Raw genomic sequence first — 20,894 nt, forward strand, 5'->3', positions numbered from 1 at the left:
CATAGTAAGCGCTTAATAAATACCATCAGAGATAGGTGCTTAATGGGTTCTAATCCTGGCTCCGCCACTTATCAGCTGTGTGACTTTGGGCATGTCACTTCACTTCTCTGTGCCTCAGTTACCTCATCTGCCAAATGGGGATTAATCAATCAATCGTATTGAGCGCTTACTGTGTGCACAGCACTGTACTAAGCGCTTGGGAAGTCCAAGTTGGCAACATCTAGAGATGGTCCCTACCCAACAGCAGGCTCACAGTGTAGAAGGGGGAGACAGAGAACAAAACAAAACATATTAACAAAATAAAATAAATAGGATATGTACAAGTAAAATAAATAGAGTAAATAGAGTAATAAATACGAACAAACATATACATATATATATATATTGAGGAGGTGAGCTCTCAGGAGGGCTTTAAAGGGGAGGAAGAGAGCTGGCTTGGCGAGGGTGAGGAGGGAGGGCATCCAGCGCTTAGAACAGTGCTTTGCATATAGTAGGTGCTTAAGAAATGCCATCCTTTTTATTAAGACTCTGAGCCCCACGTGGGACAACCCAATTATCTTAGAACAGTGCTTGGCACATAGTAAGAGCTTAACAAATACCATCATTAATGAATTCATTAATATCAATCAATCAATATTTATTATGCACTTACTCTGTACAGAGCGCTGTACTAAGTGCTTGAGAGAGGGCAATAGAGATCATTGCTGCTACTACAAGTGCAATCCTGTGAGTTACCTCAGTATTAACACATTTATCTGCAAATTAGTTATTCACTAATGTCATTTGTGTTTATTTTCTCACGATTAACTAGGGAACATTTATCAATTTGTGCTCGTTTTTCTTATTAGATTTGAAGCTTTTCAGGAGCAGGTGCTGCATCTTTTACATCTATTTCATGTTCCTCAAGCACCCAGGACATTTCTCTGAACACTTAGGCACTCAGTATAGTGCCCTGTACACGGGAGGAGCTCACATGCCAGTGATGATTATAATAATCAATCAATCAATCAATTGTATTGAGCACTTACTGTGTGCAGAGCACTGTACTAAGTGCTTAGGAAGTACAATTTGGCAACATATAGAGACGGTCCCTACCCAACAGTGGACTCACAGTCTAGAAGGGGGAGACAAAGAACAAAACAAAACATATTAACAAAATAAAATAAATAGAATAGATATGTACAAGTAAAATAAATAAGTAAATAGAGTAATAAGCCAACAAGGAACAGGAATCCCTCCTTCTTGAAAGATGTTTTCTGTCCATTTAGCAAGAAGTGGCTTAATTTTCCTCGGCTTGGCTGGAGCCTCCCGTGTAACTCTGCTTTCTTCTCCCACTACACCCAAACTAAGGCTAAACGTATCTTGTCACACCTTTCCCATTGCGTCCACCTTCCCTCCATCCAGAAACACTCCCCTCCTTCAGCTTCACGATGCAATATCTCACTTGGATTTACCTTTTGCCTCTATTCTCTCAGTCCTTTACCTATTTCATTTTAACTGATTTTGGTCTACTGTTTCTCCCTTTAGCCTGAAAAGGTGTGACTCCCGTGCTTCTCTTCTTCTGGGGGTCCCCCACATACCTGCTTAATTTGTAGCACCATGCCAGAGCATCTCGGCGAGTTTACAAGAAAAAGTGCTCACGCAAAATGGTTCTGAGCCAAAAGAAACACTTTGGAATAGAGACAAATTTACACATACAAATCTCAAACTGTTTCTAGTAGAAAACACTCTCCCTTCTGTGTCTCCTGGAAAGGGCCAATTTGGGGGCTTATTTTGAAACAAAAGAAAGAGCTGACTGAAAATTATTTGCACTAAACATTTATTAAAAGCCATGGATGTAACAGGAACTGCCTAGTGCACTTAACAAAACAAATAATGTAACCAGTTTACCTACTTCACTAGTTTACTGGATTAAACATAAGCACATGACAAAACTAATGATAAAACACTATAACAGAAATTGAATATATTTAAAGCTGCTAAAGAATCCTAAACAAGGGAACCAGCCCCAAAATCCCAAGCGGTAAATGAAATTAGCAAACGACTAAGTATTTCTAAATCTGAGGCAGCAAGGAGAAAAACATCAGATAGTTGAGTGTTGACATGGACTTGTGTGCTCCCTACATAGACTCCTCTTTGGAAAGGTTTCGAACACAGCCAAACTGTAAATTTCAACATCTAATTTTTAATTCGCCACCACACTGCCTGTGAAGGTTGTGGGGGGATTTGGAAGGATGGGAATCACCAAATCCGATCCTTCTGCCTCATGTCTCCCACCTCCTGTAACCAGAACATTGTTTACAACCACCTACCGACCTTAGCCAAAAACAAAACTCAAACTAAAGAGGTTTAGCCTACATTGTTTCCTACGATTTTCAAGCCCACTCTGAGCACAGTAAAGCCTGCAGGTTACTTCGGGGGAGACGAACAGTAGTACAAAGCCACCACACAGGAGACCCGCTTGTCGGAACGGATCCACCATGTGGTCTGGTAGGGCTGTGATGCCTGCCTTTTTCGGGGACCAGGCCACAGACTTGGCAGAGCCTGGATTTTTGAGTTGGGAGCCGGGGCACTAAAGGCCAAAGACAGGGGAAGGAAATAGGAGATTGAGGGGGTGCCGTTCTGCAGGAACAGAAGACATCCGGTTCCAGGGCGGTCCTGCAGAATCCTTCCTTCTCCAGAGACAGGATCAGCTCTCTTCAGGAGAGGCGTTGAAACACACTCCTCAGAGCATCAGGTTTAACTCAGGTTGCCCAAGAACCCTCTTTCTTGCATTTTGGATTCGGTGCTGATGGTGTCTCCGTCGGCCGGGTTCCTTCCTGGGGCTCAGAGTGGGCTTGCTAAAGTGGGAATTGTAGGCATCAGGTTGACCCGGAAGGGCCGGGTCAGTCAGTTGTCATTCTTGAGCAGCTTCTGCAGGTTGTCTTGTACCTTGAAACGACAGCAGAGAAGCCCCGTTACCAACCATCCCCGTACAACTGAGACACTCCCCAAGTCCAGAAGCTTGGAAAGGTTTTTCAGGGCTCTTCAAAGCCCGAGCTGACAGGTCGGAGACATTGCCAACCTGGGTCAATGGCCAAGAGGTCGGAGCCACGGACAAGCGGGAAGTGCCCACCGCTCGGCCCCCTGCGGGTCCCAAACGAGGCTGTGGTGGGAATGAACTCCCCCTCGAGTTAACAAGCCTCTGTCTCCGGGGTCAAACTGTTTGCCGGAGTGCCCATGGGCAACGAGAGGCTTCGCTGGGCAACAAAAGGCAGGTGGGGGCCCAGCACATCAGGCAGCAGAAGTGGTCGGTGAGGATGCTCAGCCGGACGGTTTAGGGCTAAGGTGACAGGGCAGAGTGGTCCCCCTTCACGTTTTCAGCGCGGCTGCTTGGATACCGAGCTGGGGTGCGGACTGATTTGCCGACCAACACCACCCCCACCACGACCACTTCGTTCTGAACCTGGGGACATGATCGTGGCTGCCAGATACCGCCCATCTTGGGGCCCGGCCCCTCGAAGGGCTGACCCGGTCGGCAAAGTCAGGGTTCTCCTGATGGACAGCTTTGACCGTCATTTGGTTTTCCAAAGAACGCAAAAAGAGACAGAAAAAGACAAAATGCCCAAAGAATATCATGGGGCAAACCCAAATGGGCTTTCCCCTCTTGTTTCTCCTTCTTCACCCGTCCTCTTTCAGCCAGGACTCTGGCTGAACTAAACCGGCCTTCCGGTCTAAATTTGCACCCCCTCCCACAGCGAGCGTTGTCCTGAGAGGAATCGTGCAATGCCGTTCTGCCTATTTTGCAGGGTTTCATAGGAAGGGGAAAAGGAAAGGAAGGGACGAATATGAGGAAGAGGGAGGGAGAAGGCTGGAAGAAGAAGTTATTTGGGCCGAGTGGTTATAAAGTCACTATGCTTCACGTAAGCAATGAAGTACTTTTTAAATAACTTCCAAACACTTGCCAGCTCACATGAGGTTTCAGTTTATAATTTCAAAAACAAACTTGTCACTCTCCCTGGGAAGTGGGGATGGGTGGTGGTGGTCCTGTGTTACAGAAAGCCGAGTAGTGTTAATGATCATCATAATAATTTGAGGGTATTTATCCAAGAACCTAGCATGTGCCAAGCACCGTGCTAAGCGGTGGGGTAGATACCAGATAATCGTTCCAACCGGAAGCTTCATGTGGGACACGGGGTGTGTCCCAGGTGGGAAAAGAACACATATTCCCTCTCCATCTCACCAATGAGGAAACGGCGGCACAAAGAGGTTTGCCTGACAGGCCTCGGTCGACCCAGCCGGCGAGTGGCCGAACCGGGACTAGAACCCGGGCCTCCGGACGCCTCGTCCCATGCTTCCCATTAGGCCACGCTGCTGCCTTATGGAAATCCATAAGCGCTTCTCAAAATACGAAGCAACCCCCTCAGCCCAGAAGAAGGGGACATGGGTAATTTAGACAGTTTCGACTACGTGAGCCGGAGGTCTGTTTCCTCTTGCCTCTCCCAGAACTGATGGGAGCCCTAGCCCAAGGTGAGCACTAAGGTATTTGCCCGGTGACCCACGGAGCGGGGGAGAGCTCCGACCCCTTCTGTCTGGCTGTGACCACCATAACGACGATCCCCAGAAGTTGTTGCATTCAGAGGCCTGGCATCCAGGGCATTTCCACAGACAGATGGCTGGGTGGCGGCCACCTGCCTACGGTGAACCCTGCTGGCACAGCTGACTTTCCTGAAGGGATGAACTCGTGAAGAGAGCAAAAGCCAGAGAGCAATTCAGGGGTCCGGGGTCCTGCCAACATTCAGCTCAGCCCAAATCTGCTGTCGCTGCCAGGGGGGGCTGAACTCAAGGCGGATGGAAGCCACTCCTCCCTCCCCCCTCCTCCAACCTCTCCCACCTCCGGTCACAGGAGCAAATGGAGAAAAGAAAAGGTACCTTTTCCAATTTCAGGACGTTAGCCGTCAGCTTCTCGCAGACGACGCTCATGTTGGCAAGCATCCGGGATCCCATTTCTGACATCTTCCTTCTGTAGGGAGAAAATAGAGTAACGAGGTGGGTGACCCAGGCCCAGAAGGAGACAGGGAGGACACGGGCGGGTCAGGCACCCCATCGCCCGACCCCCCGGGACCCTTTCCCGGCATTGTCTCTGGGGGAAAGGTCAGCAAACAGAGGGGCTTGATTCTGTTCCCCTTCGCTGCCGGCTATTTTCTTGCAGCCCAAGAGGTGCAAGGGCTTGGCTTTATCCTAACACCCCGTCCTTCCCCCCTTCCACTCCCCCCTGGGCAGCCAAGAGACCAGTCGAGCGATGGTATTTATCGAGCACTTATTCTGTTGCAACACAGCTTTTTCATGTACCGGACTGGATTCCTTTCTCCTTCCGCCTTCACACGGTTTCAGGCGTAATGCTCGTGTGTCTTACTTTAAGACTAGAAAAAGGTTGCCCCTTTGGCCTTTGGGGTGGCCAAGGGGCTTCCAAAAGAGCAACGGTACTTGGCCCTGAGAAAGAGGAAGCATGCTCTTTTGCCTCATCGGTGGCCTATCAGTGTAGTCATTCAAGAACGCGAGCCCGGACCCGCCGGTGCCCAGACGGAAGCTGAAAATCTTACTCGGCATCGTAGGATTCAAGGAAGGAGGCCAGGGACTCAACTCTCTTCTCCAGAACATAAATTTTGCATCTCAGGTAGAAGATACAGACGATAACTGCCCAGAAACTAGGGGGAAAGAAAACACCACCATGTATGTTCTCTCGCTATGGTTCGGGCCCCACGAGAGACAGTCCATCCAATTAGAGAAAGGATTCAGCTGGGGTAAGGACAGAGTGACCGACTCACTGGCAGGCCGCCGAGGACGGGCTCTTTCTGCCCGGCTCAGCCAGGGGTTCCGGCTCAGCTCCCCAGCTGCCTTGGCGGCTCCCTCGGGGCTCAGGCCACTGAGGGGATGTGGCTTTGCCAGCACCCAGAGGGCTGCCCCCGGCCCCCTCATCCGCCCCGCGCCCCCCCACCGGCTGAAAGCGGTCACGGAGCGGGACGAAACACCCGCTCCGGATCCCGAGGAAGAGGGCGGTACGGCCTAGTGGGAGGGGACTGGGAATCAGGAGCCCCAGCTTCGGGTCCCCGCTCTGACACTGATCTACTGTGTGACCGCGGGCAAGTCACTTAAGCAGCGTGCGTGGCTCAGTGGATAGAGCACGGGCTTTGGAGTCGGAGGTCATGGGTTCAAATCCCAGCTCCACCAACTGTCAGCTGTGTGACTTTGGGCAAGTCACTTAACTTCTCTGGGCCTCAGTTACCTCATCTGTAAAATGGGGATGAAGACTGCGAGCCCCACGTGGGACAACCTGATCGCCTTGTAACCGCCCCAGCGCTTAGAACAGTGCTACGCGCTTAATAAATGCCATTATTATTATTATTATTATTATTGTTAGGCCCCCGGGGCCTCAAGTCTCCTCTTGGTGTCACTCACAGAACTGCGTAGAAAATGAGAAGGCGGTGAAAATTCAGAGATTTCCGAGACTCGTGGAAGTGCTCATGGGTTCCAGAGGATGCATCTTGGGGCAAGAGGATAAACAACTCTCTGAACACGGCTACAACATGGTGGTTCTCCCACCCCCACCCCGCCCCCCGCCCACTGCCCCCTGCCCCGCTCTCCTCCCTCCCCGCTCCCCACCCCCCCTTCAGGCCGAAGATACAGTCACTCTGTCCCCTGAGGTGTGGTTTCGCTAGGTGAGCTGCACAGAGAACAGCGGGAGGCCGGAAGAAACGGCGGTGAGATCACCTGCACCGTCATCGAGGCGGCTGTACTATAGCGCGAGGTCCATCCAGAACGTAGCCCCGGGGTCAGACGGGGACTGACTCTTTGAGAAATATCATATCGTCTTCTCCCAAGCACTTAGTACATTCCTTTGCACACAGTCAGCGATGGAATGAAATAAGCAACAGGGGGACAGGACAGGATGCAGAAATGAAGCCTGGGGCGGGGGGAGGGGGGGAGGGGGGGGCAGTGGTAATCTAAAAACCCTATTTCGGCCGGTGGTTTCGGCCCGGCCTAGGGGACTGAGCGCACCCTCGGCGGTCAGAAGGACCTTCGTCTCGATCCCTCCACTGCGCCTCAGTCACTTCACCCGTCAAATAGGGATTCGAGAAAACCGCACTTTTCGTTACCCTGTCTGAAGAAAGTCTTGGGTCTCCCCTCGGGCCCCTGGCTCTGATCCATCCGTACTGGCTTTACCTCCCTTTTGATGACTTTCAAAGTCGCCTGAGACTCCGTCACGTGGAAATCTGTCAACGGAAGAGGACTAGATGTGGCGTCTCCCCGGGGCTTTGAAAAGATGGGCCCAACTAGAAGCCAAGCTAAAGCCAGGATGAGCAAGGCAGGGACAGCTATCCCGTGGCCCGAGTAGAGTCCCGGAGCTCACGGACCTGGAAAATTTTCGAATTCCGGGGCTCTGGACTCGGAATTGCTGAATTCTTCCATCTCCGGCCTTTTCCGCGGCGCTGCACCGCTCCGATCCAAGAACCCTTCGCTGAACTCCTGAAGGAAAGAATGAAGCGAGTCAATCGATCCACCAATCGATCGATCGTCGGTATTCATTGGGCACCTACTGCGAGCGGTGCACCGTCCTACGTCGACCGACGGGATCCCTACCCCCGAGGAGCTAACGATTTCTCCTCCTCAGACCGCGAGCCCCACGTGGGACGGGGTGGGGACTGCATCCGACCTGATTACCTTGTCTCTCCCCCAGTGTGGAGCGTGGTGCCGGGCACAGAGCAACTTCCTAACAGATACCCCGATTATCACCATCTAGCAGGCACCACGTACTGGTCTGAAATCTAAAGGCCATTTCTCCTTTATCAGATTGGACCGACCAGAGCTACTTTTCTCGTCCCCGCTTGCATCTATGGTTTCCCACCGTACGTGCCCTGACAGGACCTGCCTTTCCTCCCAAACCAGGTTCGGTCTGATGGGCTCGACCAGTCCCGCGAGGCTGGCGTCCACGAGCCGGGCCCGTCAGCTCCGTGTGGGGCGCCGGCAACAACCGCCATCTCTTTCCCACCACCCTTGGCAGCGGCCCAGGTGACCTTCGTGCAAAATAAGATCCTGGGTGTCGGTGGCTCCGACGGGGTCAAGGCAGACAGGGCAAGAGGAGGAGGAGGAAGACGAGGAGGAGGCGGAGGAGGAGGAGGAGGAGGGGAAGGAGAGGAAGAGGATGCAAGGTGATTCCTAGGGCAATGGGGCTCCGCAAGACTCGGAGTCTTGGGATCTCTGTGCCCGACTCACTGTACACCAGGATAAATTGTCCCACGTCATCCCGGGGTTCACGTCGCAATAAGGTATTTGAGGCCCAGTGATGACTTCTTGTAAAGTTCATTCAATCGTATTCATTTACCGCTTACTGTGTGCAGAGCACTGTACTAAGCGCTTGGAAAGTACAATTCAGCGATAAAGACAGACAATCCTTGATTCAGCCATTCATTCATTCGATCGTGTTTATCGAGCGTTTACTGTGTGCAGAGCACTGTACTAAGTGCTTGGAAAGTACAATTTGGCAACAGATAGAGACAATCCCTGCACAACAACGGGCTCACAGTCTAGAAGAGGGAAGACAGACAACAAGAGAAGCAACGTGGCTCAGTGGAAAGAGCACGGGTTCTGGAGTCAGAGGTCAGGGGTTCTAATCCCGGCTCTGCCAATTTTCGGCTGTGTGACCTTGGGCAAGTCACTTAACTTCTCTATGCGTCAGTTACCTCATCTGTAATATGGGGATTAAGACTGTGAGCCCCCCTCCCCCTCCCCGTGGGACAATCTGATCACCATGTAACCTCCCTAGTGCTTAGAACAGTGCTTTGCACATAGTGAGCACTTAATAAATGCCATCATTATTAGTATTATCATTATTAACAAAACAAAGCAAAACAAGTAGATGGGCATCAATACCACCAATATGAATAAACACAATTATAGATACATATCATTAATGAAATAAATAGAATAATAAACATGCACATATATGTATATATACACAAGTACTGTGGGGTGGGGGGGGCTGTAGGGCAGAGGGAGGGAGTTGGGGCGATGGCGAGGGGAGGAGGAGGACAGGAAAAGGGGGGCTCAGTCTGGGATCCCTGATCACGCTGGGCTTACAGTCTAGAGGGGAAGACGACGGGCATCAAAACAGGCATTGATATAAATAAATGGAATTCCGTACACCTACATACATAAGTGCTGCGGGGCAGGGAGTGGGGGAAGAGCAAAGGGAGAGAGTCGAGGTGACGCAGAAGGGAGGGGGAGCTGAGGAAAAGGGGGGCTTAGTCAGGGAAGGCCCCTTGGAGGAGGTGCGCCTTCAGGAGGGCCCTGAAGGTGGGCGGGAGGGAAGAGTGATGGTTTGGCGGATTTTGAGGAGGGAGGGCGTTCTGGGCCAGAGGCAGGACGGGGGCCAGGGGCCGACGGCGGGACAGGCGAGATCGAGGCCCAGTGAGGTTAGCACCAGAGGAGCGGCGTGTGCGGACTGGGATGTACAAGGAGAGAAGGGGGGTCAGGTAAGAAGGTGCAAGGTGATGGACAGCTCTCAAGCCAAGAGTGAGGGGTTTCTGTTCGATACGGAGGTCGCTAGGCAACCACCGGTGATTTTTGAGAAGCGGCTGACGTGCCCCGAACGTTTCTGTAGAAAGATAATCCGGGCAACAGAGTGAAGTACGGACTGAAGTGGCGAGAGGCAGGAGGTTGGGAGGTCAGAAAGGAGGCTGACGCAGTCATCCAGTCGGGATAGGAACAGCGAGCGTACTGAGGTGGTAGCGGTCTGGATGGAGGGGAAAGGATGGATCTTGTCGACATGGTGAAGGTGAGACGTGGTGGGATTTGGTGACGGATCGGATACGTGGGGTGAATGAGAGGGCGGAGTCAAGGATGTCCTTTAGGCCACTGACAAAGGAAGAGTGGAAAGAGGGACCTGCGGTCAGGGAAGGTGTCTTGGGGAGGGACTGCTTGGGAGGTGGGAAGAAGAAGAAGGAAGAACGGGGACGTGGTGGAAGGAAGGAAAGGGAAGGAAGGAGAAGACAGGGCCAGACCTTCAGCTGGAGGATCTTCCTCCCGCACGACGCGCTGCTCGGCCACCGCTATCAGCTGTAGGATCTTCCTTCCGCACAACGCGCGGCTCAGCCACCAACCGTCACCGTGGCCTCACTGACTTTCTAACAGCTCTCGCCAGAGCACTGCGATAGAGTCCAACAGAGGGCGAGTAAGGCACGGTGCCTGGCTCACGTTCCAAAAGTGGTCCAGGGAGACTGGTGACAGGCTGCTCAGAAAAGATTTAAACGAGAGAGGCAAGATGACATTGGAGTTCAGGGGTGACTATCGCGTAGGCACACCTAGTCGATCGCATGGGGACTCGGGCTCATTTCCGGATCCTCATCATCGCGATCGGCACCGTTGTCGTTGTTACAGTTGTTTAGCACCGACTACGTGGCGATCGCTCTTCCGAGCGCAGGGACGGGTTCCCGGTAAATCGGGTAGGACCCAGTGCCCGTCCCGCGGTCTAAGGAGGAGGTCCGGTAGCCTCGTCCCCCTTTTATCCCCATTTTACAGTTGAGGAAACTGAGGCAGAGAGAAGTTAGGGGACTTGCCCAAGGTCACACACAGCAAGCGATCGGCAGAGGTGGGATTAGAACCCAGATCCTCTGCCTCCCAGGCCCGGGCTCCTTCCGCCGGACCATGCCGCTCATTAATCCTTTGACATCCGTTCCCCCAATAGAGTGTAAGCTCCTTGTGGCTAGGGAAGTTGTCCTGGGGTTCCGCTGACTTTCCCCAGCTCTGAAAATCACTGCTTGAGTCAACCGATCCATCCATCTGTGTCCGACCTGACTGCCCAGTGTCCACCCCAGGGCTTGGAAGAGTGTCGGCCACATAGTGAGCGCATCACAAACGGCATGGTAATAACAACAACAATAACGGTTATAGTAATAATAATAATACCGGAATGAAAATAAGTTCATTCACTCGATCATTCACTCAGTTGAATTTATTGAGCACTTACCTGCATATATATTGAGCGCTTACCGTGCGCAGGGCACTGTACTAAGCGCACGAACGTACAACAGTAAAGAGAGATGGTGAGTCACCATGCGATTGAACATGCGTGCCTACCGAACGGTCACCCTGGACCTCTCATGTTATTTCGTCTTTATTACCGTTTCAGTCTTTCTGCGTGAGCCTGAGTGATCGATCGATCGATCGATTGACAAGGCTAACTGCGGCACTTTGTGGAATGCAGACCATGTGCCAGCCACCGGATCAAGCGCCGGGAGAGCTACGGGAAAATCCGATCCCACAGAGTCCCTGGCCCACCCAGGACAAGTGGCCAAGTGACTCGGCCGGTATAGGGTGGCCGTCTGGAGGCAGGAGAAGGGGCGTGACCTTTCTGTCCGTGATCGGTGGTCGCCCTGGGTACCAGAGGGCCCGAGGGGGGGTGGGCGGGGCCCCACGGTGCGAGAGAGGCCCATCTCAGGTACAGGAGCCTCTCAGGCAACGGTGCCCAGGCCCAGAGGCATTTGCACGGGAGGCAGCAGGTGCCCGGCAAAGGTATGGGGCGGAGGCATGACTGCCGCCCCTACCCGCGATGGGATGGATGAGGCCATCAAGAGGCGGGGGAGCGGAGAAAAGCCAAGGGAGCGGATGAGGTGAGGATGGCGGGAAGCCGAGGGAGCAGACGAGGTGAGGGCTGCGGGAAGCTGAAGGAGTGGACGAGGTGAAGGCGGCGGGACCGAGCTGTGGGAAAGGACTAGGTGAGGGCAGAGGGAAGGAGCTGAGGAGAGCAGACGAGATGAGGGTGGCGGGAAAGAGCTGAGGAGAGCAGACGAGGAGAGGGTGGTGGGAGAGATCTGAGGTGAGCAGACTCGGTGAGGGTGGTGGGAAGCCGAGGGAGCGGACGAGGTGAGGATGGCGGGAAGCCGAGGGAGCGGATGAGGTTAGGGCTGTGGGAAGCTGAAGGAGTGGACGAGGCGAAGGCGGTGGGACCGAGCTGAGGGAAAGGACTAGGTGAGGGTGGAGGGAGAGATCAGAGGTGAGCAGACTCGGTGAGGGTGGTGGGAAGCCGAGGAAGCGGACGAGGTGAGGATGGCGGGAAGCCGAGGGAGCGGACGAGGTGAGGGCTGTGGGAAGCTGAAGGAGTGGACGAGGCGAAGGCGGTGGGACCGAGCTGCGGGAAAGGACTAGGTGAGGGTGGAGGGAAGGAGTTGAGGAGAGCAGACGAGGTGAGGGTGGCGGGAAAGAGCTGAGGAGAGCAGACGAGGAGAGGGTGGTGGGAAGGAGTTGAGGAGAGCAGACGAGGTGAGGGTGGCGGGAAAGAGCTGAGGAGAGCAGACGAGGAGAGGGTGGTGGGAGAGATCTGAGGTGAGCAGATGTGGTGAGGGTGGAGGGAAGCTGAGGAAGCGGACGAAGTAAGGGCTGCGAGGTCTCGGGTCCTAGCGACTGGATTATCACCAACAGAGTGGATCTCGTGCCAGACTGAAGAATATGGGAGTTGAAACAGATGGTGGGGTCAAGGATGCCCCCTTCCTGGGCTTCAGGGAGAGAAGGGAGGAGGTTTCACCAAGCGGGATAGGAGAGCTCGGTGTTGGCCAGGATTTAAGAGGAAAGACGGGGAGGTGCCGTAAGGGAGGTGCTTTCACAGCGGGCCAAGGCGGGTCCCGCGGCCTCGGTAACAGGTCAGCCGAGCACCGGGCATCGGCCGTCAGCCGGACGTGCTCCCGGCTCAAAAGGCTTCACGATGAATTGGCTTTCTGGTTCACAAAACCCAACTGTGCCTCCTCCCTCCCTTCCCCGACCCGCTCCCCGCCCCCCATAAGAAACCCCGCTTCTGACCCCTGGAAAGAGTACAATCCCGGGAGTCAGAAGACCAGAGTTCTAATCCTGCCTCCGCCACCTCGGAACTTGTCTGGCCACTCCGGTGAAGTGTACTCTCCCGAGTGCTTAGTTAGTGCTCCGCACTCAGTAAGCGCTCGCGAAACACCATCGATTGACTGATCGACCGACAGCTGGATGGTTTCGTGACCTTGGGTGAGTCACTGAACTTGTCTGCGCCCGAGTTCCCTAAATCTGTAAAACGGGGATTCACTCCGCGTCCTCCCTCCTGCTTGGCCCGCGAGCCCCAGGCGGGGCAGGGAGCGCGCCCGACCCGACCGTCTCGGGTCGGCCCCCGCCTCGAATACCGTGCTGGGTGATCGGCGCTTCACCATAAAACTCCTACTTCTGTTCAGGGCCCCTGTCGTGGGTTCAGATCCCGGCTCCGCCCCTTGTCGGCCGTGTGACGTCACTTCCCTTCTCTGGGCCTCAGTGACCTCCTCTGTGGTAATGGGGATTAGGCCCGTGAGCCCCACGTGGGACCCCCTGATCACCTCGTGTCCTCCTCAGTGCTTAGAACGGTGCTTTGCACATAGTAAGCGCTTATCAAATGCCGTCATTAATTATGATGATGATGATGATTTCTTATTAAGCGCTTACTAGGCAGCGAGCACCCTTCTAAGCGCTTAAGAGAGGCCATCGTCCCTGAGGGGAGCTTTGCGGCCGCTGGGCCGGCAGCCCTTTGCGGGCAGGGGGCGCGCCTACCTGGCCGGTCCCAGCGTCCCCCGCTTGGCGCTCAGCACGGCGCTCAGCACGGCGCTCAGCACGGCGCCCGTCCCGGCGCCATTGGCCCCGAGGCCCTCAGTGACGGGGGGCGCGGGGGGGGGGGGGGGGGGCGCAGGGGGGGGGGGGGCGCGCGCAGGGCGGGGCCCGGTGGCGCCACAGAGGGCCGGCGCGGGGCCGGAAGTGGCGGGCGGGAGCGCCCAGACCCACAAGCCTCGGCGCCGGAGGCAGCAGGCGCGCGCCGGCCTCGACGCCGCCCACCGCCCTCACCACGACGACGGCGACGACGACGACGACGAGGATGAGGGCGGCGGCCTGTCAGGGCGTGGCCGTGGGCGCCACCGCCCCCAACTGCGATGGGCCGGGCGGGCCCGGCCCGGGGAGGCGCGGCCGACCGGGCAAGTGGGAGAGGTGAGGCGGCGGGCGGAGAGGCCCACGCCGCGGCCGGGAAGGAGGCGACGGAGCGGCCGGGGCGAGGGCGGCGGGAGCCGCTGAGGGAAAGAACCCGCGGAGGGCGGACGGGAGGAACTGAGGGAACGAGAGAGGGCCGGGGCAAAGAGTCGAGACGGGCGGGAAGGAGCCGAGGGAAGGCAGGGCGCCGGGAGAGAGCCGAGGGAGGAGGGAAACTGCTGAGGGAAGAGGGCGGCCGGAAAGAGCCGAGGGAGGAGGGAAAGACCTGAGGGAGGAGGGAAAGAGCCGAGGGAAGAGGGCGGCGGGAAAGAGCCGAGGGAGGAGGGAAAGAGCCGAGGGAAGAGGGCGGCGGGAAAGAGCCGAGGGAGGAGGGAAAGAGCTGAGGGAAGAGGGCAGCGGGAAAGAGCCGAGGGAGGAGGGAAAGAGCTGAGGGAGGAGGGAAAGAGCTGAGGGAAGAGGGAAAGAGCTGAGGGAGGAGGGAAAGAGCTGAGGGAAGAGGGAAAGAGCCGAGGGAGGAGGGAAAGAGCTGAGGGAAGAGGGCGGCGGGAAAGAGCCGAGGGAGGAGGGAAAGAGCTGAGGGAGGAGGGAAAGAGCCGAGGGAAGAGGGCGGCAGGAAAGAGCCGAGGGAGGAGGGAAAGAGCTGAGGGAAGAGGGAAAGAGCCGAGGGAAGAGGGCGGCGGGAAAGAGCCGAGGGAGGAGGGAAAGAGCTGAGGGAAGAGGGCGCCAGGAAAGAGCCGAGGGAGGAGGGAAAGAGCTGAGGGAGGAGGGAAAGAGCCGAGGGAAGAGGGCGGCGGGAAAGAGCCGAGGGAGGAGGGAAAGAGCTGACGGAAGAGGGAAAGAGCCGAGGGAAGAGGGCGGCGGGAAAGAGCCGAGGGAGGAGGGAAAGAGCTGAGGGAAGAGGGCGCCGGGAAAGAGCCGAGGGAGGAGGGAAAGAGCTGAGGGAGGAGGGAAAGAGCCGAGGGAAGAGGGCGGCGGGAAAGAGCCGAGGGAGGAGGGAAAGAGCTGAGGGAGGAGGGTGGCGGGAAAGAGCTGAGCGAAAGGGGAAGGTTGAGCGCGGCAGCGGGGCGGCCGCCTTAGACGACGGAGCAGCCGAGGGAGCGGCCCGGGCGCGGGCGGAGGCCCAAGAAGACGGGGCGGCCGAGACGAGGGCGGCGCCGAGGGAAACGTTGCCGGCGACGGAGGGAGGGGAGAAGGGGGCGCCCCCCCCCCCGCCGTGTCCCCGCCCGGGCCCGACGCCGCCGTGTCCCCCTTCTGCCCCTTAGGACCCCCAGGAGCCAGTCGTGCTTCACTCGGAGGCAGGCGGGTCTGGTCCCGCGCTGCTACGTGCGGCCCTGGAAGGAGGAGGTGTTTTCCGGCCGGCAGGCAAGCAAGGTAAGTTAGCGCGCCGACCTTCGGCCCACCAACCGAGGGGGAGAAGAACCCGGGAGACTCGGCGGAGGCGGCCCTTTGCTTACAGTCGCCTCTCCGGAGACCGGAGGTCCGTGGGGACGTGACGGCGTGTGGAGCGGGAGGGAAACACCCCGAGCCAAGCGGGCCCAGAGCCCTGGGCCGGAAAGCAAGAGGGAGCGAGGGAGGGACGGAGGGAGACAGACAGACGCGGAGGTTTATTCGGGGAGCAAGCGGAAGGTGAAGGCCGTGCGGGAAAGAGGGCCAGGTCCCTCCCGGGTATTTTACCTCGAGCGCCCTTAGGTTCCGCAGCCCCGCGCCGTTGGGAGGGAGGGCGGGTTGGGGGAGTGTCTGAGAATGGAGAAGAAGTAAAAGGTGACAGAGGGACGTCAGTCGGCGGCGAGCGAGAGAAGAGGAGAGAACGCTTGAGGCAGGTGAGGAGAGAGGGGCTGGTACCCCAGGCGCGGACACGTTCCCGGCGATGGTCACCCGCGTATCTTCGGCCCGGGGAAGCAGGTTACGGATGCGGCGGCAGTCGGTCGTAGAAAACCGAACAACCGCTGCCACGTGTTCCACCCTGCCGCCACGACCATCGCTACTGCCTCTGATGCTGGTTGTCCAAACGGACAAAAGGCCCTCTGGCGGATTCGCTTCCCACCGCCGTCCCTCCCCTCCCCTCCCCTCCGCGCCACCGTTCCCGGGAGCGACCGTACCCGCTGGGGCCAGGTCCTCCGGGGACCCTGCGGGCCGCGAGGCAGGCTAGGGGACCGGAGGTCGGGAATTCCACCGCGGTCGGGGGCCGGGGAGGGGAGGGGACGCCGGCCAGGCAGTCCGAACCCTCCACCCCCTTCCCGACGCTCCTCGCGGTGCCCAGAGAGAAACAAGCCAGGGATCGGGCCGGGGTAGCGAAGAGCACTCTGCGTCTCCCACGGGCCGCTCGGATGCAGCCCTCCGCTGGGGCATGTGAAGAAACCTGTCCCCCTCCGCCCCGCAAGATCCACCTCCTCGTTCATTCATTCATTCCGCCGTATTTACTGAGAGCTTACTGTGTGTGGGGCACTGTAACTGAGCGCTTTGGAAGTACAAGTTGGTGACATATAGAGGTGGTCCCTACCCAACAACGGGCTCGCAGTCTAGAAGGGGGAGACAGACAACAAGACAAAACACGTGGACAGGTGTCAAGTCATCAGAATAAATAGAAATAAAACTTGGTGCGCATCGTTAACAAAATAAAGAGAATAGTAAATAGGTACAGGTAAAATAAATAGAGTAAGAAATCTGTACAAACATATATCCAGGTGCTGTGGGGAGGGGAAGGAGGTAGGGCGGGGGGCAGGAGGGGGGATGGGGAGGAGGAGAGGCTAAAGAGGGTTCAGTTTGGGAAGGCCTCCTGGAGGAGGTGAGCCCTCAGGTTCTCATCCGACCTCCCCATGGTTGGGGAACGGCGCAGTCTGGGGGCCGGCGTGCTGCGGGGCGGGGCGGGGCGGAGGGGGAGACGGAAGGCTGAGGCATCTGGGCCCTCCTTCCCTCTTCGGAGACGGGAGAAGCCGGTGGCAGCTGCGAGGTCGTGGCGCCCGTATCTCCTGGGTTAACTTGAGTCCGTAGATCGCCCAGCTTAAGGACGGACCATTCCTGATTAATCGAAACCTGGACAGGTTTCCCCTCTTTTTTTTTTTTTGGGGTATGCGTTAAACCCCTACTATGTGCCAAGCACCGTACCAGATACTAGAATAGACCCAAGATAATCAGGTCCCACGTGGGGCTCACGGGCTAAGTAGGAGGGAAGGTAGGCATCGCTTCTCAATAAGGCCCCTCGATGGGTTTCGCTTTTCTGTACCTCGGGAGCTCATGTTGGCAGATCACCAGGGCGGGCGGGCTGGATGGGAGGGACGGAGGGAGGGAGGGAGGGCCAGGCCGGCGGCATCTGACCCGGCTCGGCCCCGGGGCAGCACCCGTCCAGAGAACGTCTGGAAGGGCCGCCTTAAAGGCTCAGACCTGGCCCAGAAGGGGTCTGGTTTGGAAGGCGGCGTGGCCTAGCGGAAAGAGCACGGGCCCGGGAGTCAGACCTGAGTTCCGGCCCCAGCTCCGCCGCCTGTCTCCTGGGTGACCCCGGGCCACTCACTTCATTTCCCCGTACCTCGGGTCCCTCGTCGGTGAGACGGGGATGCATCCCGGGAGTTAGGGTTTGACAGACACCGCCAGAAGAAATAACATAGGCCCGGCCTCCCCCTCCCCCCACCCCCCAATCGTTCTGTTTTAATCTCTTCAACGGGATTCGAAAGGTTTTCTTCTGGAAACGTTGTTCTCTTTTGTTCCCGTACAGCTGTCGTATGGGAAAATCTCATCTGGGACCCGGTCCGGTAGCACCGCGGCCCATCCCTCGACGGTGAAAGAAGAGGCCTCCTCCGAAGGCAGCTCTTCCGAATCGGATGAGTTCAGCTCGGTACCGAAACGAAAGCGGAAGAGTCGTTTCGACGCCGCAGCCGGCCACGGCCACTGGGCCGTCCCGTCCTCTCGGAGCCTACCCTTCCGGGGAGGGAAGAGAGTCAATAACATCTGGGCCAGAGTGATTGAGGAGCAGAACCACGACGCTTTAGCCGCTAAGCTCTTCCTGATGGACATCCAGGATAATATCGATCACAGCAGAGAATCGGAAACCTACAACTATCTGCAAGCCAGAAGGCTCAGGCGGCTCCGGGAGAAGCAGAAGTTAGACGAAGAGCTGGACGAATACATGCGGGGCGTCAACCGGATGGAATTAGAAGAGGTGGGCGATGGACAGAGCCATCAGCTACCCAGGCTGCCCCTCCGAGAGAGGCTGGGGCCCGGGGAAGAACACGGTAGACGCCGTGCAGTGGCCGGAGAGAAATCGGAGGAGGAGGCTGCGGAAGACATATTCTCCAGGTGAGAACTAGATTTCACCGACCGCCGTTTTCAACCGGCGCGGCAGGTCAGCGGGAAACCCCAACGGCCGGGAATCCAAGAGAAGCCCAGAAGGGAACCTCAAATGGGCGGGACGGGACGGGGCCCCGACCCACAGCCGGTGGCCTTCACCGGGGGTAGGATTCAAGGGCCCTCGGGCATCCGTGGCTCCTCTGGCAGCAGGCGGCGGCCCGGGCCCGCGAGGTCTCCCTGCTTCTAGGGTGGCCCCCGCCCTCCCCCGGCCAACCCGGCATTGAAAGTGAGTAGCGCTCCCGCGGGAGGGCACCGAGAGGTGGGCAACGTCCCGGGAGGGGGCCGTACCCCGTTTGCCACCATCCGCCGCTCCTCGAGGGCGAGGGAGCGTGCCTGTCTCTCGTACTCTGCGCTGGGCTCCCAAGGGCCTAGCTCACTGCCCCGCGCACCGTGGGTGCTCGGGAGAGACCCGTGAATGACACGCGAGTCTGCCCTCTGATGTGGTTAGGATCGTCACGACGACCGTAATCGTCATCGTGGGATCTGCTAAGCGCTCACTGCGGGCCAGGCACCTCACCGAGCCCTGGGATCGATGCAGGCGAATCGGGTTGGACGTGGTCCCGGTCCCCCGCGGGGCTCGCGGTCCCAATCCCCGTTTTACCGACGTAGTAACCGAGGCCCAGAGAAGTGCAGAGACTCGCCAGGGTCACCCGGCTGACAAGCGGCAGAGCCGGGATTAGAACCCACCCCCTTCCGACTCGCGGGCCCATGTCCCGATGGGATTTTGATGGTTTTCCGCTGGTCTGGCGCCGTGGCCGCTTAACACCTGCGTTTTATCTACGCAGGCCGGGAGCAGATGAAGACGACTTGGAGGAGTTTATCTGAAAAGCACTCCTAGCACGTGTGACGAATGAACGGAGGTAAAAGTTCGTTGCGAAGCTACGACGAAAAGGTCGTGACACGTTCGCTTTCCTCTCGTAGCAGGTCAAGTCCTCCCCTCCGCTCCCCTTCACCTCTCCCGTTCTCCTCCGCACCCCCCCTCCCCCCCCCCCGTCTTCCTTCCACCCGCTCTGGGGAGGTGTTGGTCAGACGTCAGTGAAGAGCGTGTCGGTCTCCTTCGCTCGTGTAGAACACGTAAGGGCGGTCTTGGGACCCAACGCCACCGTCGGTATCTGAAAACCGCACGTCAGAGTCAGAGCGTTGGCAGCCGGGACCAGTTTTTTCCCAGGAACCGTGTTGTAGGTGGGGGGGTAGGTTCCTGAACCGAGGTCCTGTGCCCCAGTGTTGCCCAGATTGCCCTGTTTTAAAATTATTTTCCCATTTCCCTATAGTTCCCACGTGCATACCCCACCTTCCCACTGCCCACACCCCTGGATCGGTGCCATCGAGGAGGCTCCCGCGGTCAAGGCATGAGATGGATGTGTTGCCGAGATGAGCGGGGGTTGCGACATAAATAGAGGACTTCCTCCACGTATGTGGTGTCCTTCTCTTTCTGGATTTGACACCGAAGGTGAGATCCCAGTGGGGCACGTGGGCCTGGCCGAGAAGACCCGACGGGTGACCGACACTCCCGTCCGCCTCACGTGCCCGGATAGATCGTTCCTCGCCGTCCCGACGTGATCGGTCCCTTAAGGGCCTTTCTCTCCGATCTCACTACCAACCTAAAATCCTCTCTGCTCCAGGAGGCCACCCCTGACCAACGTCTCATCTCCCCACCCTATTTGTCCTATCTCGCCCCTATTCGTTCACGCCCTCTCCCACCCCCGGCCACTCCACCCCCTCCTCCGGCATCACTTGCTCGCTCGTGTCCAGACCGCCTCGGCACCTCGATGCGCACCCCGCCCCCAGCCCCCAGCCCCCGCAAGCACTTACGTACAGATCCTACTACACTGTCGCTACCTGTAATTTACGTTAATGTCTGTCACCCCCAGCTAGATGGGAAGCTCCTCCAGGGCAGGGATGGTATCGCCCCAATCTATTACACCGTAAGCCCTCGAGATACCGATTGATTATCTGATTAAGGGCCAGTCTGTGTTTTCCAGTCTGCCTCTCGGTATCCCGACTTTCACAGAGGCCTTGCTCAAAGACAGCAGCCTCTCTCCCGATTCTTTTTCTCTTCCTCCCTTTCTGTCAAATCTGTGACATGGCACTCTCTCCAGATGCTCAGTACCCATGCTCTGCACCCAGGAACTACTCAATTCTATTGGTTGAGTCTCTTTCTCTCTCTCTCCCTCTCTCTCCCTCTCTCTCCCTCCCTCTGCCCCCCCCCCCCCCCCCCCCCCCCAAGCTTCTCGCTGTCTCCCAATGTTCGGTAAGATAGAATCCCCGCCATGGGCAGAACTGGAATTTCTGACTAAACTTAACACATCTGTCTCTTTAGAATATTTATTAAGAAGGGCTCGTTATTTCAGTTGATGCCCTTTTATAAGGAAGTTGTCCGTGTTGACCCCACACCGAGTCTAGAAGCGAAATGAGAGATTAAGAACAGAAAGCTCCAAGTAGGCAGGGAATGGAGGAAGCAGGCTTGAAAATTCACCTCTTCTTCCAAAAGATGGTGTTCTTTCTGGGGGAACTCTGACTTGCAACACAAAAGTGAGGCTTTGACCTCT

General features: G+C 56.9%; 2 protein-coding genes across 3 annotated transcripts; one reads left to right on the plus strand and one right to left on the minus strand.

The window, feature by feature from the left end:
* Window positions 1-1,783: 1,783 nt before the first annotated feature.
* Window positions 1,784-13,664, minus strand: LOC119948103 (GRAM domain-containing protein 2B-like). Of its 2 annotated transcripts, XM_038769986.1 has the most exons (8): window positions 13,576-13,664; window positions 10,041-10,184; window positions 7,395-7,506; window positions 7,137-7,253; window positions 6,439-6,523; window positions 5,583-5,687; window positions 4,912-5,002; window positions 1,784-2,931 (listed from the first exon to the last, which is right to left on the minus strand). In XM_038769986.1, exons 3-8 carry the CDS (start codon window positions 7,447-7,449, stop codon window positions 2,890-2,892), a joined length of 495 nt encoding a protein of 164 aa, XP_038625914.1. In that variant the 5' UTR covers window positions 7,450-7,506; window positions 10,041-10,184; window positions 13,576-13,664; the 3' UTR covers window positions 1,784-2,889. The 2 variants fall into 2 exon arrangements, with proteins under 2 accessions (XP_038625914.1, XP_038625913.1); XM_038769985.1 differs by lacking the exon at window positions 10,041-10,184 and having other exon boundaries at window positions 2,846-2,931; window positions 13,576-13,657.
* Window positions 11,566-20,124, plus strand: LOC119947876. The gene is made up of 8 exons (XM_038769530.1): window positions 11,566-11,648; window positions 12,675-12,752; window positions 13,563-13,674; window positions 13,733-14,004; window positions 15,267-15,375; window positions 17,714-18,294; window positions 19,131-19,205; window positions 19,617-20,124. Exons 1-7 carry the CDS (start codon window positions 11,566-11,568, stop codon window positions 19,168-19,170), a joined length of 1,275 nt encoding a protein of 424 aa, XP_038625458.1. The 3' UTR covers window positions 19,171-19,205; window positions 19,617-20,124.
* The last annotated feature ends 770 nt before the right edge of the window (window positions 20,125-20,894 follow it).

Source organism: Tachyglossus aculeatus, chromosome X4 (assembly GCF_015852505.1).
Source record: "Tachyglossus aculeatus isolate mTacAcu1 chromosome X4, mTacAcu1.pri, whole genome shotgun sequence".
Taxonomy (NCBI): Eukaryota; Metazoa; Chordata; class Mammalia; order Monotremata; family Tachyglossidae; genus Tachyglossus; species Tachyglossus aculeatus.

Bases quoted from the DNA above. Each gene is read 5' to 3' on its own strand.
- LOC119948103 (XM_038769986.1), bottom strand. From the start codon at position 7,449: ATGGAAGAATTCAGCAATTCCGAGTCCAGAGCCCCGGAATTCGAAAAT. The intron at 5,003-5,582 runs GTAAGATTTTCA...TTCTCCCTACAG, and splicing joins CTTGAATCCTACGATGCCGA to AAGGAAGATGTCAGAAATGG. The intron at 2,932-4,911 runs GTACCTTTTCTT...TGTCGTTTCAAG, and splicing joins ACGTCCTGAAATTGGAAAAG to GTACAAGACAACCTGCAGAA.
- LOC119947876 (XM_038769530.1), top strand. From the start codon at position 11,566: ATGACTGCCGCCCCTACCCGCGATGGGATGGATGAGGCCATCAAGAGG. The intron at 11,649-12,674 runs GTGAGGATGGCG...CCTCGGTAACAG, and splicing joins AAGCCAAGGGAGCGGATGAG to GTCAGCCGAGCACCGGGCAT. The intron at 18,295-19,130 runs GTGAGAACTAGA...TTATCTACGCAG, and splicing joins GCGGAAGACATATTCTCCAG to GCCGGGAGCAGATGAAGACG.